This window comes from Scyliorhinus torazame, chromosome 13 (assembly GCF_047496885.1).
Source record: "Scyliorhinus torazame isolate Kashiwa2021f chromosome 13, sScyTor2.1, whole genome shotgun sequence".
NCBI classification, from domain to species: Eukaryota; Metazoa; Chordata; class Chondrichthyes; order Carcharhiniformes; family Scyliorhinidae; genus Scyliorhinus; species Scyliorhinus torazame.
The window spans coordinates 150,657,923-150,681,029 of NC_092719.1; the positions used below are offsets into that span (position 1 = coordinate 150,657,923).

A 23,107-nucleotide genomic window follows, 5' to 3' on the forward strand; every position below is an offset into this window, starting at 1 on the left:
GCTGTACATTCAACCAATGTTTATACTTTCCAGTGGCCTTCCCTGCTCTACTAATAACAGTTGCATCCTTCCATTGACTAGACCCTTCAGGCAAGTATGTCACTTTTGTACCACCTTTTGGCAGTTGCCCTTTTGGGAAAATGGCCTATTTTAATTCACCAGAAATGTTGTGTTCCTCCACAGAAGCCCTGTCTATCAGTTAATTGGTCCTCATCGTTCTGTAACACATGCGTACCAGATGACTCTGGTTCCTCGTCATGTCTGTCTGCTCTGTCTAAATTTGAAAATTTGTAATCTGTACCCATTATCCTTGATGAATGGACCCTAACAGCTTGATTACCATGTTGCAAAATAATTGTTTTGCCATCTATGCCTATGATCTTCCCTGGGCCTTTCCATTCATTAGAATTGTCTCTCTTATAGTATACCATGTTTCCTTGCTGGAAAACGGCATCTGATGGCCGTAGGTTATGTCTTAAAGCTCTGTGAATTCTTTCAGAGACTTCTGCTTCCAAAAAAGCTTTTCTACTGTTATGTAATGCATTTAAATGTTCAGCAAAACCAGAGCTAATTATAGTCCGCTCCCAAGCTGGAGGCTGGTCATCCAAAATGGACGGAATTTTAGGATTTCTACCAAACACTAATTGATAAGGACTATAGCCCCCAACCATCTGTAATGAATTCTTTGCATGTACTGCCCATGCTAAATCTGAATTTAACCTGCAATTTGGTGATCTGCCAAAATTTTCCGAAGCATGTCATTGATGACAGCATGATTTCTTTCACAGACACCATTACTAAATGGGCTTTCTGCAGCCGTATTCTTAACTCTGATATTCATGTTTTCACACATATCCCTAAACTCATCATTATCAAATTCTCCCCCATTGTCCCTAAGGAATTTTGCCGGTGGACCCATTCCTGTCCTTATCCATTTTTCCACGATTTGATCCAGAATTACTCTTTTCTTTATTCCGTACAATCGTTGATTGACTAAATCTGGTTGCTACATCTACAAAATGCAAAATAAATATATTATTTGCTTTATCCCAGATCTTAAGGTCCATGGCCACAATGTCGTTAAAATCCCTGGCCAAAGGTAGAGTTACTATCAAAGAACAAAGAAATGTACAGCACAGGAACAGGCCCTTCGGCCCTCCAAGCCCGTGCCGACCATACTGCCCGACTAAACTACAATCTTCTACACTTCCTGGGTCCGTATCCTTCTATTCCCATCCTATTCATATATTTGTCAAGATGCCCCTTAAATGTCCCTATCGTCCCTGCTTCCACTACCTCCTCCGGTAGTGAGTTCCAGGCACCCACTACCCTCTGCGTAAAAAACTTGCCTCGTACATCTACTCTAAACCTTGCCCCTCTCACCTTAAACCTATGCCCCCTAGTAATTGACCCCTCTACCCTGGGGAAAAGCCTCTGACTATCCACTCTGTCTATGCCCCTCATAATTTTGTATACCTCTATCGGTCGTGCTAGTGTCCTTCTGTACTTCCTACAAACTTCACAGCGGTCACTAACCTGTTCTATCAGTTTAGTATAGTCGTCATCCCTTATTCCTGCATCCTTTAATAACATTTTCAGCCTCCGAGGAGACGGATGTGCAAATTGCCTATGCAGTTTTAATACCACAAGCTTTTTATCAGCTAAAGTCCCATTTTCAACTGCCATTAACACATCCTTAACCACTCTACTTGAAAAATTATTTGTCAGTAATGGAATACAATAGTAAATTGTAAGTCCACCGTCTTTCCAAAAACTGTTGCCTTATCCTGTTCCATATCCAGTTTCATGTGTGCTTTCTTCATCGATGGTCTGCTCAGAAGCAAAGGTATCTCACTTGACACAACATCCATGCTAATGAAATGATTCACTCCGGCAATATTGCAAGGGATCACCACTCTTTTCAGCAACTTCAGAGTATTATCATCCCCAAACCTGAAACTTGTGGAACTTTCAAATTCCTTAACCTTGTTACGATTTTCAGCATTCAAAGAGTCCAGGTAACATTTTAACCAGTCAATTCCACACACAGTAGATGTGCAGCCACTGTCCAATACAGCACAGTTGAAGGATTCTGCAACCAACACCCTCATTACCGTAAAACTGCTTGTCAATAGGACAATGCCTTCTTTCTGGTCACTATCTTTTTCCTCTTCTGACTCTTCCGTGTAATGTGTCGCTTCAAACACTCTATCATAACGAGTTGGATAGTTGAAAGCATAATGGTATTGAGAGTCACATCGAAAACAACAATTTATCATGCCCCGTGCATTTCTGGGGTTCATCTTCCTATTGTAGGTTCTAACTGGGTTTCTGTCTTCATAATTTCCTTGTCTCGGTCTCCGTCTATAGTCTTGAGCCCTGTTCGTAGCCGTATGATTTCGCCATCCTGTTACTAGTGTATCTTCCATATTCTGCCTTATTGCAGGCTGACCTATTTGGGTCATCAGAGCCATCGGAATCGAATGTTTCCCCAGAAACTTTTGTAAAGCTGTTGTGATCTGTTCGAATAAGGTATCCTTATCAGTAAACTGAACTCCTGTCAAAACCAGGAGCCTATCCATGTTGCTCACTCTAGCACAGTCAAGTAATTTAAAGGCCAACACAGACTGTGGAAATTCCAGATTGTGTTCCTGCAGCCTTTTATATAGTCTGCCAAATTCCATTATATAGTCTTCCATGGAGATATCCTCCATTTTCCAGAACTTATCAAAATCCGACCATGCTTCATACGCACTTAACAAGTCATCTTTCTTATAAGTCTTATCCATATAATGTAATAAAGTCTCCAGACCTTCTTCTGAGTCAAACTCTTCCAATTCCAGCTCAGAAAGCACTTTGTTTCAGATTTTACTGCCATATGGTAGAGAAAGAGCCAATGCCATACCTTGTTTTCTCTTTCCCAAAGCAGTTACTTCAGTCCACATAACTACTGCACTTCTCCATTGGTCGTACGATTCCCTTTCAGAAAATAAGGGAGGATAGTCATATCCAGCCATCTTTATCCTGGGTTCAGCCATGTATCTTTTTTTTTTTTCCTTCTCACTCACTCCTTGGTTTGATCAGGAAAAGTTGTATCTTTCAAACCTTCACATTTGCACAGCAACCATCCTCTGCTACCATTGTTAGACGTTTTAGTTGCTGTGAAATGAAGAGTCTAAAGTTCTTGTTCCTTTTCACCAAACACCATTTATTTCACTTCCACAGCCTCGGCACAAAACTCTTAACAACACACTACCTCCCAGAGGTCACCTGAAACCCCTTTACATATCAGTGTCAATTAATGGGTACTTAACATAAATGAGACAACTAATTGCAATGTCTCTTAACCCATTACTTAACACCAATCAATTCCTTCTTTTAAAAAAAATTGCCATGAACAAATCGATATTGGCTGTCCTTGATTAATGAGTGCATTTGGAAATGCTCACTAATTTTGCCTGGAGTTATGGATTGTAAGAATTTACCCACAACTGTCATTAGACTAAATGCTCTATAGGCATCACCCATCTTGAATAATGTTATATCAGCTAATATCCAGTCCCGTGGCACAATTTACATATTTAAAATTAATTTGAAAGCTTGTGCCCAGAACGTCGGCCTCATATCCTCTGCCCTCATTCAACAGACTAGCGTACCTACCTCCGGGGCCCAGTGACTTATCCACCTCGAGTTCTGCACACTTTTTCAAAACAATTTTTTTTTCCGTTGCTATCTTCAATAATTTTATCTTCCTTGGCTATCTAAATTAGCAACAGTAGTGAAATAAAGTGTATAATATTGGTGGCACAGTGGTTAGCACTACTGCCTCACAACACCAGGGACCAGGGTGCAATTCTGGCCATGGGTGATTGTGTGGAGTTTGCACTTTCTCCCCGTGTCTGTGTGGGTTTCCTCCCAAAGTTCAAAGATGTGCAGATAAGGTGGATTGCCTATGCTAAATTGCCCCTTAGCGTCCAAAAGGTTAGGTGGGGTTACGGAGATGGGGGTCAGGCTGTGGGCCTAGGTAGAGTACTCTTTCCAAGGGTTGGTGGAGACTTCGAATGGCCTCCTTGCTGCACTGTAGAGATTTTATGATCACCACCATTCCTCGAATCTCTACAATTAGACTTGCACTTCATCTCAAAGAGGTCCTACTCACTTTGGCTTTTTATATGCTTAGAAAAAGCTTGACTATTTTTCACATTCCCTTTTAGCCCTTCTAATCTTTTTTCACCGCCCTATTTTACTTTTCTCCGTTGTGCTCATCATTAATTCAATCTTTGGCCTTAATTTTATCTTGCCTCCCTTTTTAAGTTTCAGCTTAGCTTTGATCTGATTTTATCGATGAAAATGTGTTCATTGATGCATTCCCTTTTTCGCCTTGTCAAAATGTATTTATTTTGTAATCTATGTATTTCATATTTGAAGAGCACCCACTGCTGAGCCATCAACCTGTTTTTAAGTTTATTTGCCCAGTTCATTTGAATCAGATCCATTTTTGTCTCATTGAAGTTTGCATTTTTTCAGTCCAGCGCCTTATTCGTGACTTTGATATCTATTTCCCAATTGTGCTCCGGTCAGTTATTTGCCCCACTTCATTTCCCAGAAGTAAATTAAGAAATGGTTCTGTCCTTGTTGGACGGGAAAGATACTGATTTCTGAAGAAGTCATTTCCACTTAAAGTTGATTAATTTGATTAAATTGTAGGATTTTAATTTGTTGCCAGGCAAAATGGCTGGAAACTGTGGCAGCAAGATCACATTAAACTGCTTCTCAGAGAGCCTCTGAAGCAAAAGTCCTCACCTGGGTTTGAGTTAAAGTTGCCAGTGTTTCACTGCTGCTGGTTAATTCCTGTTGGTCATTTCTGCCACTGAACTGAAAAGGGAACTTTTCCCAACATCAATTTGTTGGGAAAAAAGACACATTATGTTTTTATTTTTGCTTTCATAACAATATTCTATGTTCTTGCCATTAGGATTGTCAAAAAAATGCCTGTCAAAGTTGCTGCTATAACCAATTTGAAACTTGGAATGTATTGCAGGTACAGCAGTAATGAAGGTCACTACCTGCAGGATGTAGTGCATGGCCCGAGAGAACTGAGTTCAACACATAGCAGCCCTTACAGAACACATGGGAGACAATGCCATGGAGGAAGAAGTATGCCTGCTACTCCAGTTTTGACTCGTAATGCTTACAGCAGCAGTCAGTTACGGTATGTTCTCTGAGAACTGGCACCAATCGTACAACTAACTTGATTGAGTTGTTTGAAGTAACAGAAGGCATCGATGCAGGTAGCAAAGCTGATGTTGTGTAAATGGCCTTTCGAAAGACATTTGATGATTTACCATAATAGACCTATTAATGGAACTGAAGCCTTTTGGGCTTAAGGGGCAATGGCAGTTTGGGTGTGAAATTTGCTAAGGGACAGGAAGCAGAGACTAGTGCCGTTTTTCAGTTGGGAAGGGAGTATATATAGTGTTGCCCCCAAGAGATTTGATGTTAGGATCACTGCTATCTTTGGTGTGTTTATTAATCACATGGACCTGGGTATACAGGGGAAAATTCTAAAGTCTGTAGAGGACACAATACTAAATACTAAAAACAATCAGAGGGGCAATGTAGAATTCAGGAGGACATAGATTAGTGAAGTAGGCAGAGACATGCGGATAAAATTTCGACATGATGCATTTTGGTGGGAAATGAAGAGATCCAGTATGAACTAAACAGCACACTTTTAAAGGAGGTGCAGGAACAGAGAGACCTGAGGATGTATACACAAAAATCTTTGACGATGCTGGACAAATTGAAATAGCTGATGAGTAAGCCTCTTGAAATCTTTGAGTGTCTTAATAGTGACATGGTTTACACAAACAGACCTCAGCTGGAGGATTGTGTACATTCCAGGCACCACACTTTAGGAAGGATATCAAGATCTTGGGATAGGTGCAGAAGAGATTACCAGAATGGCACTTTATTTGCATGGAGAAACTGGAAAAGTTGGAAGTTCTTCTCCTTCGAGTAGAGGAAGTAAGGGAAGATTTAATGGAACTGCTGAAAATCATGAGTAAATAAGGGGAGAATGTTTCCATTGGTAATAAATATTAGCAATCAGAGATTCAGTAATTGGCAAAATAACAGATGTGAGATGAGAATTTTTTTTAACATAAAGTTGTATGATCTGCAATGTAATACCTGAAAGGGTGATGAAATCAGATTCAGTAATAACTTTCAAAAGGAAATTGGTTAGCACTGCTGCCTATGGAGCTGAGGACCTGATTTCGATCCAGGCCCTGGGCCACTGTCCGTGTGACATTTGTACATTCTCCCTGTGTCTACGTGGGTTTCACCCCTACAATCCAAAGATGTGCAGGGTGGGTAGATTGACCATACAAAACTGCCCCTTAATTGGAAAAAATAAAATTGGGTACTCTAAATTAAAAAATAAAATAAAGGAACTGGTTAAGCAGGAAAATATTTGGAAGTTATGGAAAAATGGCAGGGTGAGTGGGACTAATCGGATAGCTGTTAAGTGTTGGACACAATGGATGATTGGGTGGCTTTTTGCATTGTAGCATTCCATAGAATTCTACAAATTAATTACATTGAGGAACTGTGTATAAGAAGAGCCAACACAACTGTAAATTTATTTTTCTGGATTTTGTTTCTACAGTCTAGCTTTCTGCTGCACAGTTTGCAATATCATTGACTGTTACCTGATTATAGTCTATTTTGGTATTAATTCATAATTGAAAAGTGTGAAATATTTGTAAATATTGGAAAAATGATTTCAGTACTCATTATGGATCATTTCATGGTTTCACCTTGAAGGTATGAAATATAAATTTGGATCTTTTCATTTATTTTTGTTACATACAGACCTGAGATTTCCCCAAATCACTTCAGACAGCGCAGTGGCAGCTTGGAATCCCAATCTCATCTCCTGGATGAAAGCACAAATGTGAGGACAGTATTCCCCCTCACAGCAGCCCAAAGGAGTTGCAGTACAGAGCTTCTGGATGATGGGTCATCCTACACCAGTCAATCCAGTACCGAGTACTTTAGCACACCAAGTAAACCTCCCCAGTACTACAACACCATGACAATGGGGTGCCGGTCAAGAGAACGACGAAGACACAAGAAACCGAATATTTCTTCGGCAGCTTCCGGGAGCATGCCCAATTTAGCACCAAAAGATGGAAGGAATGGAGTTTATCAGAATTCTCATACCCAGCCTTCATCTGACTATTATATTCCGGGATATCCATCATACAGTGACTATGAGCCCTATGGATATACGTTTGAAAATGACACGGAGGGTCACTATAATGTCAAAGCCCCATATAGATCATCACATTCTTACAATGCTGAACAATATAGAGATTACAATCGCTTTTACCAGAGCAATAGTGATAGTTTGTCTCAAAACCCATATGCAACACTAAGGAATGTGCGTAGGAGAGGTGCTAAAAGTGAACAAATAACCAAAAACATCCAGAAGGCCTTGGTTGCAGAAAGTTTGCGTGGCTGGTATGAGCGTGCCTCAACTCACAAGGATTATGGCCTGCAGGCAGGCTTAGACTCTGACAGGGGCTCACAGCAAAGTCTAGGTTTTGCTTATATGCATGGCCCATTTTCTCCAACAAGTAGGGCTACATCTTTTACATCAGGTAAGTGAAGGTTCCTCAGCTGTCAGCTAGAAATTATCTGCAACAGTTAGTGATGCAAGTCTACTATATTTGTAAGTTTAGAGACTTTGGATGGTATTAAATGCAATGGGCAGGAATGTGCAGATGCCATTGCCTTCCTGACTCTCCTTTGTGCACAAACACCCCCCCCCCCCTCCCCCCAACCCCAGCTACATCCAGGAAGGGAAGGGCCTCCCTGCCTGGAGGCCACTTAAGGGCTCCATTTTGCAGCCACTGCTATTCAACCAGCAGCCGACTTTGGCCAAGCCATAACATCAATCTATAGGTAAACCCTGGTAGGTATGCCTGAGATTTAGTGGGAGAGTGGTGTTCTCTGACATCCTAAGCTCAATGCAGAGACCCGTCATCTGAAACGGGAAGACCTTTGGGAAGCCATCCCCCAGCCCTTGACGATGACTGCCTTTCACTCCCTCACTGTGGCCTCCCTGGCTGGCCCTGGCAATCCAACCTCATTCACCTTGGTCCAGTATTTCAAGGATCATTCTTCCACTCTGGCTCGGCATAGTACCAGCCGTGGCCACCTCTCCAGGCTGCCAAATTGGGATTTAATCCCAACGTGCCTCCCAGAACTGGCAGCATGCAGCAGGGTTGTCACCTGTTGTCCAGATGGTGGACAGAACCACTGCTGCAACCATAAAATTCCATTCTTTTTCTTTTTCTGAACTCCGTTTTAAAAAATGTGGCTCCAGCACCATGGATAATGTCAAGACTATAAAATGAAAGCTTGGTGCGAAAAATAATTTAATGGAGCTCTTTCCAGTGGAAATTCGATTTGACCTGAAGCAACCTTATAAAAGTTCACTCAGTAATTCCTAAAGCAGTACCACTAGGAAGGGATTTTTAAATGAATGCACTTGTGGCTCCATCCTGAAACCTTTGTCTGGCTGATATGTTGAGAATTTTTCATTGTGAATTGTGAGTTATATTCTATTGCACAATAATTCAGTCCAATGTCCAATTGCAATTTATCAGGTAAATGTTAATGAGGATACAAATTTAAAAATAGTGAGAACAGGGCTAAAAATGGCAATATCAAGATGAAAATAAGAATGACACACACTTATTTAACTTCCCATTGTTTTGCATTGTTACATTGTTACTCATAGAGGAGGAAATGGGTGGTTCCTACACTGACGTAGCAGTGAGTATTATGCATACTTCTGGAAAAATCCTTACTTTGATTATAGGTGAGAAGTCTGACCTGTCTACAGATTTGATTTAGGATAGTTGTGGCTCGATGATGTGCTCTAACCTAAATAAATTATTACCTTAAACATGCTTTGTTATGATATAAACGACATTTCAGCCGGTTTCAGTTGCATATTATAGGTCAAACTAGATAGAAGAGTTGTACAGAGCCAGACCTGTTTTTGATGTCAAGCCAGACAAACAATATTGAAGACAGATTGGGAATTGATACCACATTATGTAGATCTAATGTGAATTTGTATACTTGTAAAGGCAGAAAATCATTGGGTGACTTGGACTTCACTGTTATTTGGTGAACTATGATTCCGAGTGGTGTAATTATTATGTTTGAATGTGTTGGGTCCAGTCAATCACTAAACAAATCAAATGATTAAAATTTGAAAGGAAATTGGAGCATTTGTGGTTAGTACGACCACAAATAGCTACAGTTCTTAAAAATTGCATTTTCTTTTTAAATCCCAGTCTCTTCAGCAACAAGTACAGGAACTTGGCGGAGCCAGATGACTGTCGGCCTTCAGGACTATGATCATGTACCTTATACAAGTTCATTCAGTAACTCCTACAGCAATACTACACTACATAGCAGGTGAGTATCAGTGACAGTTGCAGAAAGATCTAGGTCCATCTGCTTATCTTCTTAAAACTGAAAATGTTTCAAATATAATCTTTGCAGAAAGAAAAGTTTCTTTTAGACTGTAGATTTCTCAACCTGCTATCCCCTTTCCAGAAATTATATGAACAATCTTAATGGGTGGTTTCTTGTGTATTCATTTTAGCTGTATTCCAGCAACGTTTTATTTTTAAACGAGGTACTATTAAAGAGGGGACTATTAAAGAGGGGGAAAAGGATAATCAGTGAAGGAAAGGGAATGCATCAAATTTAAGGAGCGGCAGGTCACATTAGGTGAATAGATTAACGAGGAATTTTACCATAAACGCAAGTTTTAGTAATTAGCATTTCTCCACCTCATCCACAAAATTAGTTCTCTGCAAAGTCAGGAACTATTACGTTTTATTGCAGTTTATTATTGAGGGGCAAAGTAGATTCCTCCTCATACTTGGGGACCAAGTATGAGTTGTTTTCAAAACAACTTCAAGTTTTTAGAAAAAACTCGTGGGGAGATGTGCTTTGTTAAAAGCCCTTTTTTGTTCAATAAATATAAATTGTGGCATTCAAGAAAACTCCCCATACTGATATGAATTGGTTACAAGACTGTTTTGTAGAATGGATAGACCTCAGATTTTGAATTATAGATGGGCCAAGTTATTTGTTAGATGCCAGTTCTGCTTAGACCCTCCTTAGTTCCACTGTATGTGAACTTTTTGCCTTCATTTCTGTTAGTCCCTTCTTTTACAGGGAGGCACTTGGCCTTTGCTCAGTGCTTCCCTTCCCCAGCAACATAGCTTGGATCAGTAATTCAGTAGTGTGGAGGATTGGACCTGTATATGTGGTGATGGACATTGAGACAAAAAATGGCCACATAGGTGAGGTACCATTGGGCCACTGGTGCCTATGATACTGTACCCTTGTTTAAATTAACACTTTCAAGAGAGGAGGAAAAGAAATTAGGAAAATAATCTCGAGATTCACTTCTTACTTTGCTTGTCGGTCATTTTCTTGTAGGCATAGCTCCTTCCAGTCTCTTGATGATCCTTTTTCTACTGAGTACCACCATTTCCCTGCTGTTGGCACTGCTCCTACCAGACACTCATCTGCCTCTTCCTCTTCCTCTTCCTCCTCCTCTTTTTCATCCACTTCATCCACTTCCACTTTTCCTTACAAAGAAAAGGAGTGTTTCACTAAGTGTGCTGACTGCAGCCAACATCGTATCTACAGAAATGAGATATTCATTAAATACCCATACGCAAAATGTAGTCAGCGGTAGTAAGTATCCTCGCGTGTTTTTGTGTGTGATGGTTGGTGCCTTTTGGTGTTTTGCTTGTAAACAAGGCTGAGCTGCTTTCTATGTTTCTTTGAATATGACGTTTAAAATAACCTTAATGTTGCTTCACTGCTTCAACAAATGGTCAAACAGCTGCTGGACTCTAAACAAAACTAAAGATTGAAGATTCCTCCTAAGCACCATTGCAATTAAATCCTGAATGTTTCCATGCTTATATGATGTCCACCTCTGGATATATATACAGCAGAGAAAATTGGAGGTTTCAAATTCTGCTTCCTTATTAAGTTACTTATCTCTTCATGCTAAATTATTGGAGTGTGATTTGGCTGTAAGATCTTCTGTCCTTTGGTGATTGCAGATATAAATTTTTTCAAAAGTGTCTCCCAACAGATTTCCTGTTTTTCTGTCCGTGTATCCTGGTCAGTAAAGACACTATTCATTCATACATGTTCAGTTGCGGGAAATGGAAAGAAAAGGCACAATTCCTGTCCCTAATACCAAAGTGTCCAGAGCAAAACGAGATAGACTCAGCATGATGCAATCAGTGAGCATATAACCGGTAATGCTTATGGCCCGGGTACATAAAATGGGTACTTGAATGGAACATTGAAGGCATCTGTAGAACAATGTCCTAGGAAGGAAGGAACAGTGGGAGGGTGGGGTGGGAGGTGCTGGTGGTTGGCCCAAATCATCTTCTATTCCAAAATTACTCTGGATTAAAATCTGGATATAAGGGGAAGTTTCAAAGTAAACTGTTTCACGCCAGTCTCCTTCTCTTCACCCCTCCCCACCTAAATTCTTCCCACCCACTCCCCTGACTAAATTATATTTGTGCGGGGCTTTAATTTAGAATAACATCCCAAATCGTTTCACAGGGACGTTAAACAACAAAATTTTACACCCTAGCCATGTTTTAAATTAATTGGAGCAATGAGTTAATTTATGGAGAAAATGAATCATTAATGGCCTGTGCCACTGAATGACTTTTGCAATCCCTCACAATTACTCAACCCTTTAAAAATTAACTGAGACTGAAAAAGACACCAGCGATGCAGCACACCTTTGAGCTGTTTATTAATGAGTCAAATGTTGGGCGATTTTAAAGACTCAAAATGATGGGTTTTTACATGAAAACAGACACAGATATTTAGTAACCATATTATTCTGTCTGTAAACCTGAGCTTTACTTCAATAAAATATGCAATATCATGAGAGGATAAAAGATACTCTAACCCACCTTCCGGCTGAATTTGAAACGTCCCTTGAATTTAGCAACGTTTATCTTCCTGTATCAAATTATTTTTTTGCCTGCAATTCAAAAAATTAGTGTGTTGGGGGGGTTGGGGTTGTTAAAATCCAAAGTATCAACATATCCTGCACCTAAAATGCTAACAATGGCTAATGAAGATGGTGGTAATGCCAGCATTAATAATTTCTCACAGAACTATTAATAGGATCATATGATAATGGCATTTTAGCTCACCCACAGTTCCAGATTGGTTTAGAGTTATATTAATGTTTGGAGGAGTTTGAGAGGTTAAAATCCCATCTAAGAACGAAATAATACACAAATGCTTGTTACAGCACACGTGTATCGATATTAAGAAAAGATGAAGCTACAGTTTATTTGTTGACCATATGCAGACTATCCCAGTGTACTGGGTAGATATGTTTTCCTGATCCAGCTACGGAAGAACTAGGTTCCTGTGACCTTCAGCCAGTGACCTTTAGCTTGATTGAATCGATTGCATTTTCTTTTAAAAGCTAACATTTTCAAATTGTGATTAAATGTTGTATCGGTTCTTTTAAATTGCACTGTCATTTTCAGAAATTTATGTCGTTTTGGATTGTTAATATAGTCCTTTTTCTAACTTTTCTTTCGAACTATTTGCCAGACCTTATCCAGAAAGAATGTACTCAGACAGCGGAGACACAAGCCAGCTGGAAGATGACTTGTATACTGATGAGCAGGTGTTGTTATGGCATGAAGATTCTAAACCGGGGACTCTGGTTTAAGTGACTGTTGGTTGACTTTCAACCTTCATTGTTCAATATATGGATAACTTACTCTGTGTGCCTTGCATCTTTCTCAAATCTATTCAAAATGGTTTATTTCTACAAACGAAATCATTCTTGGAAAATTTCAGTGCTTGCCGAAGGTACTGGACCTGAATGTTGGGAAGCTCATTCTGGTCAACAACTGCAGAAATAATGAAGGCTTAAATTCCATAGGTCGCAGTTCAGTAAAGGTTTGCTTTAAATTGATCATCATACAGTCTAAAGAAGGAAATAAAACCTTTTCTGTGTTTGAATGGAAGGATGGCACTTGGGAATTTAAGAAAAACTGTGAATGCACTTTTCAAAGACTGAGCTGATGAAAGTAGATGCTCTTCATTGTTCAGTGAACTTGGAGTAAAATGACTATGCTTTTTGCATAGACATAAAAGATGGAAGGACCAAGCAGGGTAGTGAGTTACTTCATATGCTTTGGAAGTCTAAGATTACTTTACATATTATTAAATGAAGGATGCCATGTATTTTGATGGCAAGGAACTGGTGACTCGGATTACTTGAATAGAGTTTAGTGGGCTTATGAGTTTTATAAAAAAAAGAATAGTTGGGATTAAGACCAGAAAGAGTTAAGAAATGCATTTTGTTAGGGATTTTTATGATCTAGCTAGAAGAAGCACAAATAATTAATGTATACATGTTTTACAAACACTTTGGTAATTTAGCCTAACAGTAGTGCTTTGAGATTGATTTTTAATTTGTGGGGGAAGAGTGTTATTGGATCAGTTAAGGCTAATGGCAATCATTAGTGGGCCATATTGAATGCCACATGTAAGAAATCATGAAAATATGCATCAAAGGTATTTGAATCATACCATGTATCAAACAAAGGTACATGGCTTCATATGCAAAAAGACATGATTTAAAACTAAACAAAAAGCATAATTCTAATCATGATTGTCAAGGTGATAGCATAAACTACTTAAAACAGTTCAGTTTGATTATTAGACCTACATAAATTCTGAGATCTTGGCTGGGCAAGTAATGGTGCAATCTCCACAACTCAGGTACAAAACTGTCTCCTGACCACCTCCTTTAGAAACAAGTTAATAAATCTATCCAAAATATTTTTGACCATGATACATAAGTGTGGTTAATGAAAGCAACAAATAACTAGCTCTGCCAAGATTTAGCAGGTAAATGGACTAGAAGATCATTACTGAGACATGCGGACCTAAATGCTCCTTAATTCAACCTCTTAAACCTATGGGGAGTCAGCTCGCCTCTGCTTGGGAAAGAATGGAATTGCAAGAGTTTCAGTTCCCGTCCCAGAAAGAGGAAGACCAGAAATCACCCATAGTTCAAATTCCTGAAATTTGATGGTGATTTATTCTGGAAAGCACAAAGATAATATGTTCACAGGTCTGGATTTCCAGTTACTTACCCCAGAGTCACATAGCCTGCCAACACTCACTGTCTAGGTACATGTCGAAGAGTAGGTACTAGGACCCAGGAGTGCCAGTAGCCATGGAACCGTAACCCAAGTATGAGTCACCACTTTCAGAAAAGAAGCTGAGAAGACTTACTAAGTGATTGGCTCTTGCCTGCCATATGCTGACTGCCATTCAGGCTGCGGTTACCATGGTGTGGTTTAAAGGGATTGGTTTCAAAAGTCATCTCTCCAGAACAGTGCATAAACAAAAATATGGAAACAAAATCGAAAACCTCCAAACGGGATTTCTTTTGCAGCCAGTAAGATGAACCTGCTGACAAATTGTTTCCTTTTTTTTAAAAAATGCTCATGAGGCTCACGCTACCTCACTATTTCCTTGGAAAATGCATATGCTCACCAGTTTGGGACCCGGGGGGATGTTTTTATTATGGCATTTACAATCACTGGTGAATTTTACAAGTTGATGAGTTGAAGACCTGGCAATTTTGTTCCAAGTTCTAACTGGTGAATGCGTGATTCCCATGCTGGAATCCACGGAAAGGTGCTGTCATTTCCTTTTTTTGTACAAGGGGAAGAAAAAAAAGTTACAATTGTGTTTATTATGTAAGGTTTCTGAATGATACTTTTTGTGAACATTTTTATTATTTTTCCAAAGCATGTAATATATAGTAAACTAATTTCGTAAGCTGGTTCTTAGTAATTTTTTTATTCAGTGAGGAAAAAGTTTCAATTTGTGTGGAAATTTTGGAAACAAAGCTTTTAACTTATTCTTTTGCATATTTGTACAGCTTTACCCAGAGAGAAACTTTTGTGTATGCCTTTACATAATACTCCTGTCTTCCTTCCTACTATAAAATGTGCTTTAAAACAGGAGATAAATAAATAAAACGTATGTATCCTGCTGTGTGTATTTTTTGTAGTTGTACTCGGTTCTATAGCCAGTGCCCCAATATCTTTTTTCAATAACCAATTCCCCCCCCCCCCCCCCAATATTTTCCTGATTTTTAAAAAATTGTTGTATGTGTGTATTGATACAAACATTAACCTGCTTGCAGTCAGCACTTTTAATCTAAATTTGTACAGTGGTGCCAATTTAACTTTAAATTCCAATTGGATTACCTTTTCTGGCAGCCTTGTTTGTTTTCATGGATGATTTTCATCCCTTTTTAACATGCTCTCCTAGATTCAGTTCTGTTCTTCTCCCTCCTGCTTAATTCTGATTCTCTGATTTCCCGCTTTGAATTCGAGTCTTAATGTTTGGATCCTGAGATAAACAATCCCATGATGCAATAAAATGATCAGAAAGATTTTCAGAAATCAAGCTGTGGCGTTCCTTTATTGCATCTATATCCCCAGTGGACATTCCACAAATAAGGCATATCTTTTTATTAAAACAGTTAAAAATTTATACAAGGCCAAACTGTACAAACACTATAAGGCAATTGAAATAAAGAGTAGACCATTTAATTCTAAGCAAATGTGGCGGGTAATTAGTTGAATATTGCTTAAAAGGTACTTGCCAAGATGTACTTGTGCACTGCACGAGGTTATGTTAGTGGTCTGGGATTTCTTTTTGGTGCAATGATTTTTCTTGCTGGAATGCAGCTATGCGACTTAAAAAAGCAGCACTCCAATATCTCTAGCAAGTGATTAGTCCTCTGGGTGTGAGCCAATAAGAGTCAGTGTCAACGATGCTATTCTCATTTGCATCACGAGGTAATTAGCAGAATTTGAAGCCATGGCTGTCTTTTCACCTTCCTTTCACCTTGGTGCATTGACGTCGTTTGAAGCATGCCAGCTGCTGCTGAGGGCGACAAACTCCGAGAGGCTGGGACTCAAACTTGGAACCAATCACCTCCCTGCAGCTTAGTGCTAACGCTGGGTGGTATCTTTACCTATCTGTTCTTTCTGGTAATTACACAGAATGATGAAAGCATTGATTGTTTGTAATATTCCAAGAACAGTTGTATTGGAAGTAAGATCCTTTCCAGCATTGTGTTTTCCAGGCTTGGAAAATGTCTAAAAACAACATGAACATACACTGATTTAATATTTTGGAGCAGATTTTCACTGTGTTTTCCTTCATCTTGCCTAATACCAGTACAACTGAGAACTGATTCTGGTGCCAAATCATCACTGACTGCTGAGATGTGACCACCATCAGATTTTTCCCTTATCCTGCAGGTCAAGCTATTACAAATATGAAGTTTTATGATTTTACAAGCATGTTATGTTTTGGAACTGTGGACTCGATCTACCAACCGTGTTATACCTGAAGGGCTCGCCACGCCTCGTGATTCTCACGTGATCTCGTAAGACATCACAATGTGAATCCCGTCCATTGTGGGGAGATACCTTTTTGCAAATCTGCATAATAGAGTGAGACAGCTAGTCTCACGCTATTGTGCATTCCCACAATCTGCCCAAAGCAGTGTGATCTAACTTCCCCCCTCCCCACATTGGAGATCTCAGGCAAGTGCCATTCAGTGCTGGTCTCCAGAAATGGGAACCAGGATGGAATGGCATTCATAAGGTTCTCCCAGGGGATCGGAGGCCCTAGGTGCTTGCCCACTGGGCAGGGTGGCACCCTAGCCATGTTGGTGACAGCTTAGCACCTTGGCAATGCCAGCCTGGCAGTTCTGTTTGTGGGCTAGCCTGATGCTGGCAGGGGCACTGCCAAGCTGGCACTACCAAGGTACCAAGCCGGCATTTTTCCTGTGCTGTGGATCGGGCCTGGGGGTGCCCTGCGTGTGTGTGGGGGTGCCTGAGGACCCACAAGTAGGTGAGTTGTGGAATTTGGGAGCTGTGTCGAGGGGGTCGAGAGATCAGGATGCCATTTCATAATTTGGGTAGATAGCATCCCATATCTTTATTCCCACCAACAACCCTGGGCGACCTGACTGTTAAAGATTAAAGGGAGGCCCAGGTTAGTTGCTGCAAAGAAGGCGCAGGGTGTTCACACTAAAAAGAGAGGTGGTGATGTGCTAAGCGGATGCACATCAGGTGGCTCTCCTTCAAACCAGGACCAAAAGGCACTTTTGGTTGAATTTCTCCCAAATTTCTAAGGAAAAAGATTCCTCAACAGCAAAAGGACGGCAACCAAGAAAGGATGCTAGCAAACAGGAGCTCGAGGGGCCGAAGAAACAGCAGAAGCGGCGGAAAGAGCCACAACCAGCAGGCAGACGAGACGGCAGATCCACGACGCAAAGGGGCTCCGGCCACCCAGGAGAGAAGGCTGCCAACGGCCCGAGCAACAGCCTCTCTAACCCGCCCCTCCCCCACCACCTGCCGATGGATGGAAGAGCTTCCTTATGAAGGAGCTGACCACCATAAAGGAGGCAATCAGGATAGAAATCCAGGTGATGGCCACCATGCAGAAAGCAATTGATAGGCCAAGGAAAGAAGTGGCAATTCAGGAGAGGACGATCCTCAACCTGGAAAAGGCCTCGATGGACAAGAGCAACAGAATCGTCACCCTGGAGGCAGAAGTAAAAAGGTTGGTGGTGATCCAGGGGAAAACGAAAGGACCAGGAGAACAGATCCCGACGACAGAATATTCAGATCGTGGGCCTGCCGGAAGGTATCGAGGGCAAAGACCCGACGGACTGCGTTGCCCAAATGCTGGGAAACTTAGTTGGGAGAGACAGCTATGCAGGGACGGGTGTGGGGGGGAAGGAATACAAAAGGAACAGAGCAGGAAAAATGAGTTGGGTTTCCTATGGGCTTCGGCGAATGAGGAACAGGCTGAAAGAACAAGATGGCGCCGCAAGCAGCCACTTGGGAGGGTCCATAAATAAAGGGAAACCCCGGAGTGCTGGGGCGCATCCACGTGGCGTACACAAAGTTGGTGGCCATGGTGGGTGCCCCCTGAGCAAAGGGAAATCCCAGAGCACGGGCCCAATCTCATGGTGATTTTGGATGGCCCCCTAACAAAGGGAACCCCCGGAGAGCAGGGGCGCGTCCACGAGGTTGATCCTACAGGAGTGGGGGGACAAAAAAAAAACCACCAGGATTATCACCTGGAATGTCAATGGACTTAACGGCCCTGTCAAAAGATCCACAGTGTTCGCCATTTAAGAAATTTGAAAGCTGGCATAGTCTTCCTGTAAGAGACACATCTGAGGGAGAAGGACCGGCTGCGGGTAAGAAAGGGCTGGGTGGGACAGACGTACCATTCATACTATGGGACGAGAGCTAGGCGTGCAGTCGTATTGATTAGTAAGTGGACGAGGTTCAATGCGACAAGGACGGTTACGGACCAAGGGGGATGGTACGTCAGCGGTGTCCTAGATAGGGCACCAGTAGTCCTGGTAAATGTGTGTGTGCCCAACTGGGATGACACAGATTTCATAAAAAAGACCATGGCGGAAATCCCTGACATTAATACGCACCGACTGATCATGGGGGGCGACTTCAATTGTGTACAGGACCCACTGACGGACCAATCGAACCCCAGATCAGGGGAAAAAGACGGACGTGGCTAGGGAACTGGGAACATTCATGGAGCAGGTGGGGGCAGTGGATGTTTGGTGGTTTCTACACTCCGGTGAGAAGGAATTCGCGTTCTTTTCGCAAAACATACTCTAGGTTCTGCCCACAAAGCATACTTGAAGATAGACTTCTTTGCAGTGGAGAAATCGGTGCTTCCAGGAATAGTAAGAGCGGACTATTCCATGATAGTTATCTCCGACCACGCTCCACATTACGTGGATGTGAGGTTGGAGATGTGCCTTGCCCAGCACCCCACGTGGAAGCTGGACACTGACCTGCTGGCCGATGGCCTTCTGCCAAAATAATCACAAGCCACAGGAGAGTATGTTACAAATAACCGTAATGGGGAAGTCTCACTTTCCACATTCTGGGAGGCACTGAAGGCAGTGATTAGGGGAGAGGTTACAGCCTACAAGGCACAAAGAGAGGGCAACCAGGCAACAACTGATCGACTCCATTCTGGAGGTCGACAAAAAGTACTCCCAGGCCCTGACCGTAGAGCTTCTGGTGCAGAGGAAAAGGCTACAAGTGGACTTTAACCTGCTATCCACAAGGAAAGCAGTGCACCAACTCCGCCAAACACAGGAGATCTTCTGCAGACTTCGATAAGATATTCACACCAGCCCTGGCCACACACCTACGGGGCATGTTTGCAGACTCACCAGCAAGGGGCACCCTGCCTCCTACGCTAACACAGGCCACAATATCGCTGACACCCAGAAAAGACAAGGATTCAATGGAATGTGGATCATAAGACCCATTTCGCTGCTTAATGTGGACGCAAAGATACTTGCTAAAGTCTTTCCAAGAGAATGCAGAATTGCGTAATGAAGGTGGTTGTAGAGGACCTGACGGGCGTTGTCAAGGATAGGCAACTAACTGCGAACATCAGGCAGCTGCTGAATGTAATAATGACCCCTTCTGGGGAGAGAACACCAGAGGTGATTGTCTTCCTGGATGCAGAAAAGGCCTTCGACAGAGTCGAATGGAAGTACCTCGAGGTACTGGAACGGTTTGGACAAGGGACAGGCTTCACCTCGTGAGTGAAACTCTTGTACAGCTCCCCCAAGGTGAACATTCGGACCAACGCCACCAGCTCTAAATAATTCCAGCTGCACAGAGGCACAAAGCAGGGATGCCCACTGTCACGCTCTTGTTCGCCCTGGTAATTGCACGGCTGGTGATCACTCTCCGAAAAGCTGAAAGGGTATACAAACGGGGGCAGAGAACACAAGAGTGTCCCTCTGTGTGGATGACCTGCTCATCTATGTCCCCGACCCACAGAATGACCTCAAAGCAATCATTCAACTTCTGAGAGAGTTTGGAGCCTTCTCAGGCAACAAACTCAACCTGGGCAAGAACGAGACAGTCCTGGTGAACTCAAACAGGGAAGGGACAGAGCTGGAGGCACTACATTCAAACTAGCCCAAAACAAATTCCGCTACCCAGAGATCCAGACAACCCATGACTGGACACAAATCCACAGGTGGAACCTGACCAGTCTGGCGGAGGAAGTTAAAAAAGACCTACACAGATGGGATGCACTTCCACTTTCCCTGGCAGGGAGAGTGCAATCAAAATTAACGTACTGTCAAGGTTCCTCTTCCTGTTGAGATCCATACGGATCTTCAGCCCCAAGGCTTATTTCCACAAGGTAGACAAAATTATTATGCCGTTAGTCTGAGGGGGGGAGGCAAGACCCAGAGGATCCCTAAGTCGACACTGCAAAGGAGGAAAAACGAGGGTGGTCTAGCCCTGCCAAATCGACAGTTCTACTACTGGGCGGCCACAGCCGAGAGGGTGAGTGGATGGATACGAGAACCAAATATGGAATGGGTGAGGCAAGGGAATGATCCTCCGAGCCCTCACCATGGCAGCATCCCCATCAAAGTACACATCAAGCCCAATGGTGGCAGCCACACTGAAGACATCGAACCAAATGAAATGAAATGAAAATCGCTTATTGTCACATTTCGGCCTAACCAAGATATACTCCATGGCCCCCATCTGCGTAACCACAAATTCCTGCCAACCATGCTTGACCTTTAGAAAATGGAGATAGGACAGAGGGACACTAGCAATCAGGGACCATTACATAGGGGACAGACCCGCGATCTTGGACGAGCTGACAGAGGACTTGGACCTGCCGACACACAAGCTCAGGCACCTCCAAATTAAACACCTTCCCAGCAAACAGACGGCAAGGTACCCCAGGGCCCTGAGAGACACTATACTAGAGGAACTAATCAACACAGGCAATAAGGAGGGGGGGAACTAGTGGGAACATATACAGATGGTTGCTGGACAGGGCACGACTACCACTGGACAAAGCTAGACGGGAATGGGAGGACAGATTGGGGACGGAAGTGGGTTGGGGAACCACATGTTCTGGCCCTGCCCCAGACTTGTCGGGATCTAGACAGCCTTCTTCGAGGCGATGTCGATGGTTGTGGGGATGAGGGTGGAACCATGCCCGAGAGTGGCAATCTTCGGGGTATCAGAGCAGCCAGATCTTCATGTGGGAAAGAGGGCCGATGCCCTTGCTTTTACATTCCTAATCACACGCGGGTGAATCCTATTTGGCTGGCAATCTGCTGCAGACCTGGTGGGATTTCTCCACCTGGAGAAGATTAAGTACATAATCTAAGGGTCGCAAGAGGGCTTCCACAAAGCCTGTTCCAGACCTAGTCGAGGCCAACAATGACCAGGAAGAAAGGGGGTTTGGGGGGTGGGGGGGTGAGGGAGGAAAGCAAGGGAAGGCGCACACACGGGAGAGGGGCAAGGGAACCCAAGAGAAGCACAAAATGAAGCACAGGGGGCAAGGGGAGGAGGGGAAGGGCCACACAGCCCCCCTTCCCCCCCCCCACAAACAATAAAAACTTAAAGCCCAAGCAGAAAGAAGTGGAGCACAATATGTGGCACCCAGGGCAGATGGCAACACTAAGAGGGGGACTAAACTACCAATGAGGGAAGGGGAAGGGAGACACAAGCTTGTTTGTAAATACCAGATACACTTGACTAGTTACTCCTGGAAAATACCAATAAAAATATTTTTTTTAAAAAGAGAGGTGGCATCTCAAGGACAGCTAATCAGCATTTCTGCCTGAAGACAAGGCTCATTTGATTCATGTTGCCCACGGAGATGGGCTTTGAAAGGGGAAGGGTTTCTAAAGATAGCCCTGAAACTCCCGAAGTCAGCTTAACGGGGATCTGGGACAGAGGGGAGCTAGAGGTCAAAAGTCTTTCACTTCATAGGAATGTGGGTGGAGCTCACACTTAGATTGAAGAAATCAAATTCATGAGGGTTTGAAATGAGGCTGGAAGATTCACTTAGCTTGCGCTAGAGGGAGAATTTCCAGAAAGAATTCTCACTGAAAAAGGAAGTTCTGGGGTTATAGGTTTATAAGGCTAGGAAAGGAAAGGAACAGAGGTAAATCCTCAGGGGCTAATAATTGCTTTGGGCTGGGTCTGTGAAAATCACATAGATACTTGAGGGCTAATGTAACTGTCCCTCCTGTTGATTCCCTTATTTCCCCTTTATTTTTGCTGTTATCAGTTTTGATCCATGGATACTGAATGATCATATAACTAAAAGTCAAGCAGCAGAGAGAATGAGGAATTCAAGAACTTGCGATATAGTATATGGTGCTGCTAGCTTTGGACATCAGAATCTAGACATTGTGGCACCCGAGCGAGGGGTTAGGGAGGAGTTCGTTTGGTTGGCTTGTGGCCAATGAATTGGCCAAAAGGCCCTAATCTGCCCAGTGACAGGTGGTGATTGGATGCTGCCTGAGTGGGATGATTTCCAGAGACCTAAGGAAAGCAGAGGTTGAGACATGGACACCCAGGGACAAGCTCTCTCTACAGAAAGGCTGTGAGTGGATGAACCTGAATGAATGAATCTACAGTGACACCATTACAAGCTGCAAACAAAGACCTGGATCTGGAAGCTGCTGATGATGAAAGGTCTGCTTAAAGACAACCATCTGAAACAAAAGGTCTTTTTTTTTCTTTTACTTATCTTTGCCACTCTTTCCTCTCCCCCTCCACCGCCCCCCCTCCCCTCCGATGCTGGGATGGGGCTCCGTTCGATGGTTGGCTGGTATCTAATGAATTGGTCAAATTCTGTCCGGTAACAGGCTGCAAACAAAGACCTGGATTTGAAAGCTAACTTTGCAGGAAGGTCTGCTTAAAGACAACCATCTAAAACAAATACTCTTTTCGCCTTTACTTATTGTTTTCACCGCTCTCCTCTCTGTGTTTGCCTGTCTTTTGTGTGTGTGTATATGTACAGTGTGGGGAGGGGGAGACAGAATACTACAGCATACTACAGG

The 23,107-nt window shown here is 42.6% G+C and overlaps 1 protein-coding gene across 5 annotated transcripts in view; it reads left to right on the forward strand.

The window, feature by feature from the left end:
- LOC140388314 (FERM domain-containing protein 4B-like) overlaps positions 1 to 15,599 on the forward strand; it is a 500,956-nt gene extending 485,357 nt beyond the window's left edge. For 4 of the 5 annotated variants that reach the window (XM_072472276.1, XM_072472277.1, XM_072472274.1 and 1 more), the window contains 5 exons: positions 5,042 to 5,212; positions 6,877 to 7,667; positions 9,378 to 9,501; positions 10,540 to 10,800; positions 12,715 to 15,599. In XM_072472276.1, coding sequence (XP_072328377.1) covers positions 5,042 to 5,212; positions 6,877 to 7,667; positions 9,378 to 9,501; positions 10,540 to 10,800; position 12,715 — 1,348 coding nt within the window. In that variant the 3' untranslated portion in view covers positions 12,716 to 15,599. The remainder of the gene's footprint in view (positions 1 to 5,041; positions 5,213 to 6,876; positions 7,668 to 9,377; positions 9,502 to 10,539; positions 10,801 to 12,714) is intronic. The other variant, XM_072472275.1, reaches the window with a different exon arrangement.
- The last annotated feature ends 7,508 nt before the right edge of the window (positions 15,600 to 23,107 follow it).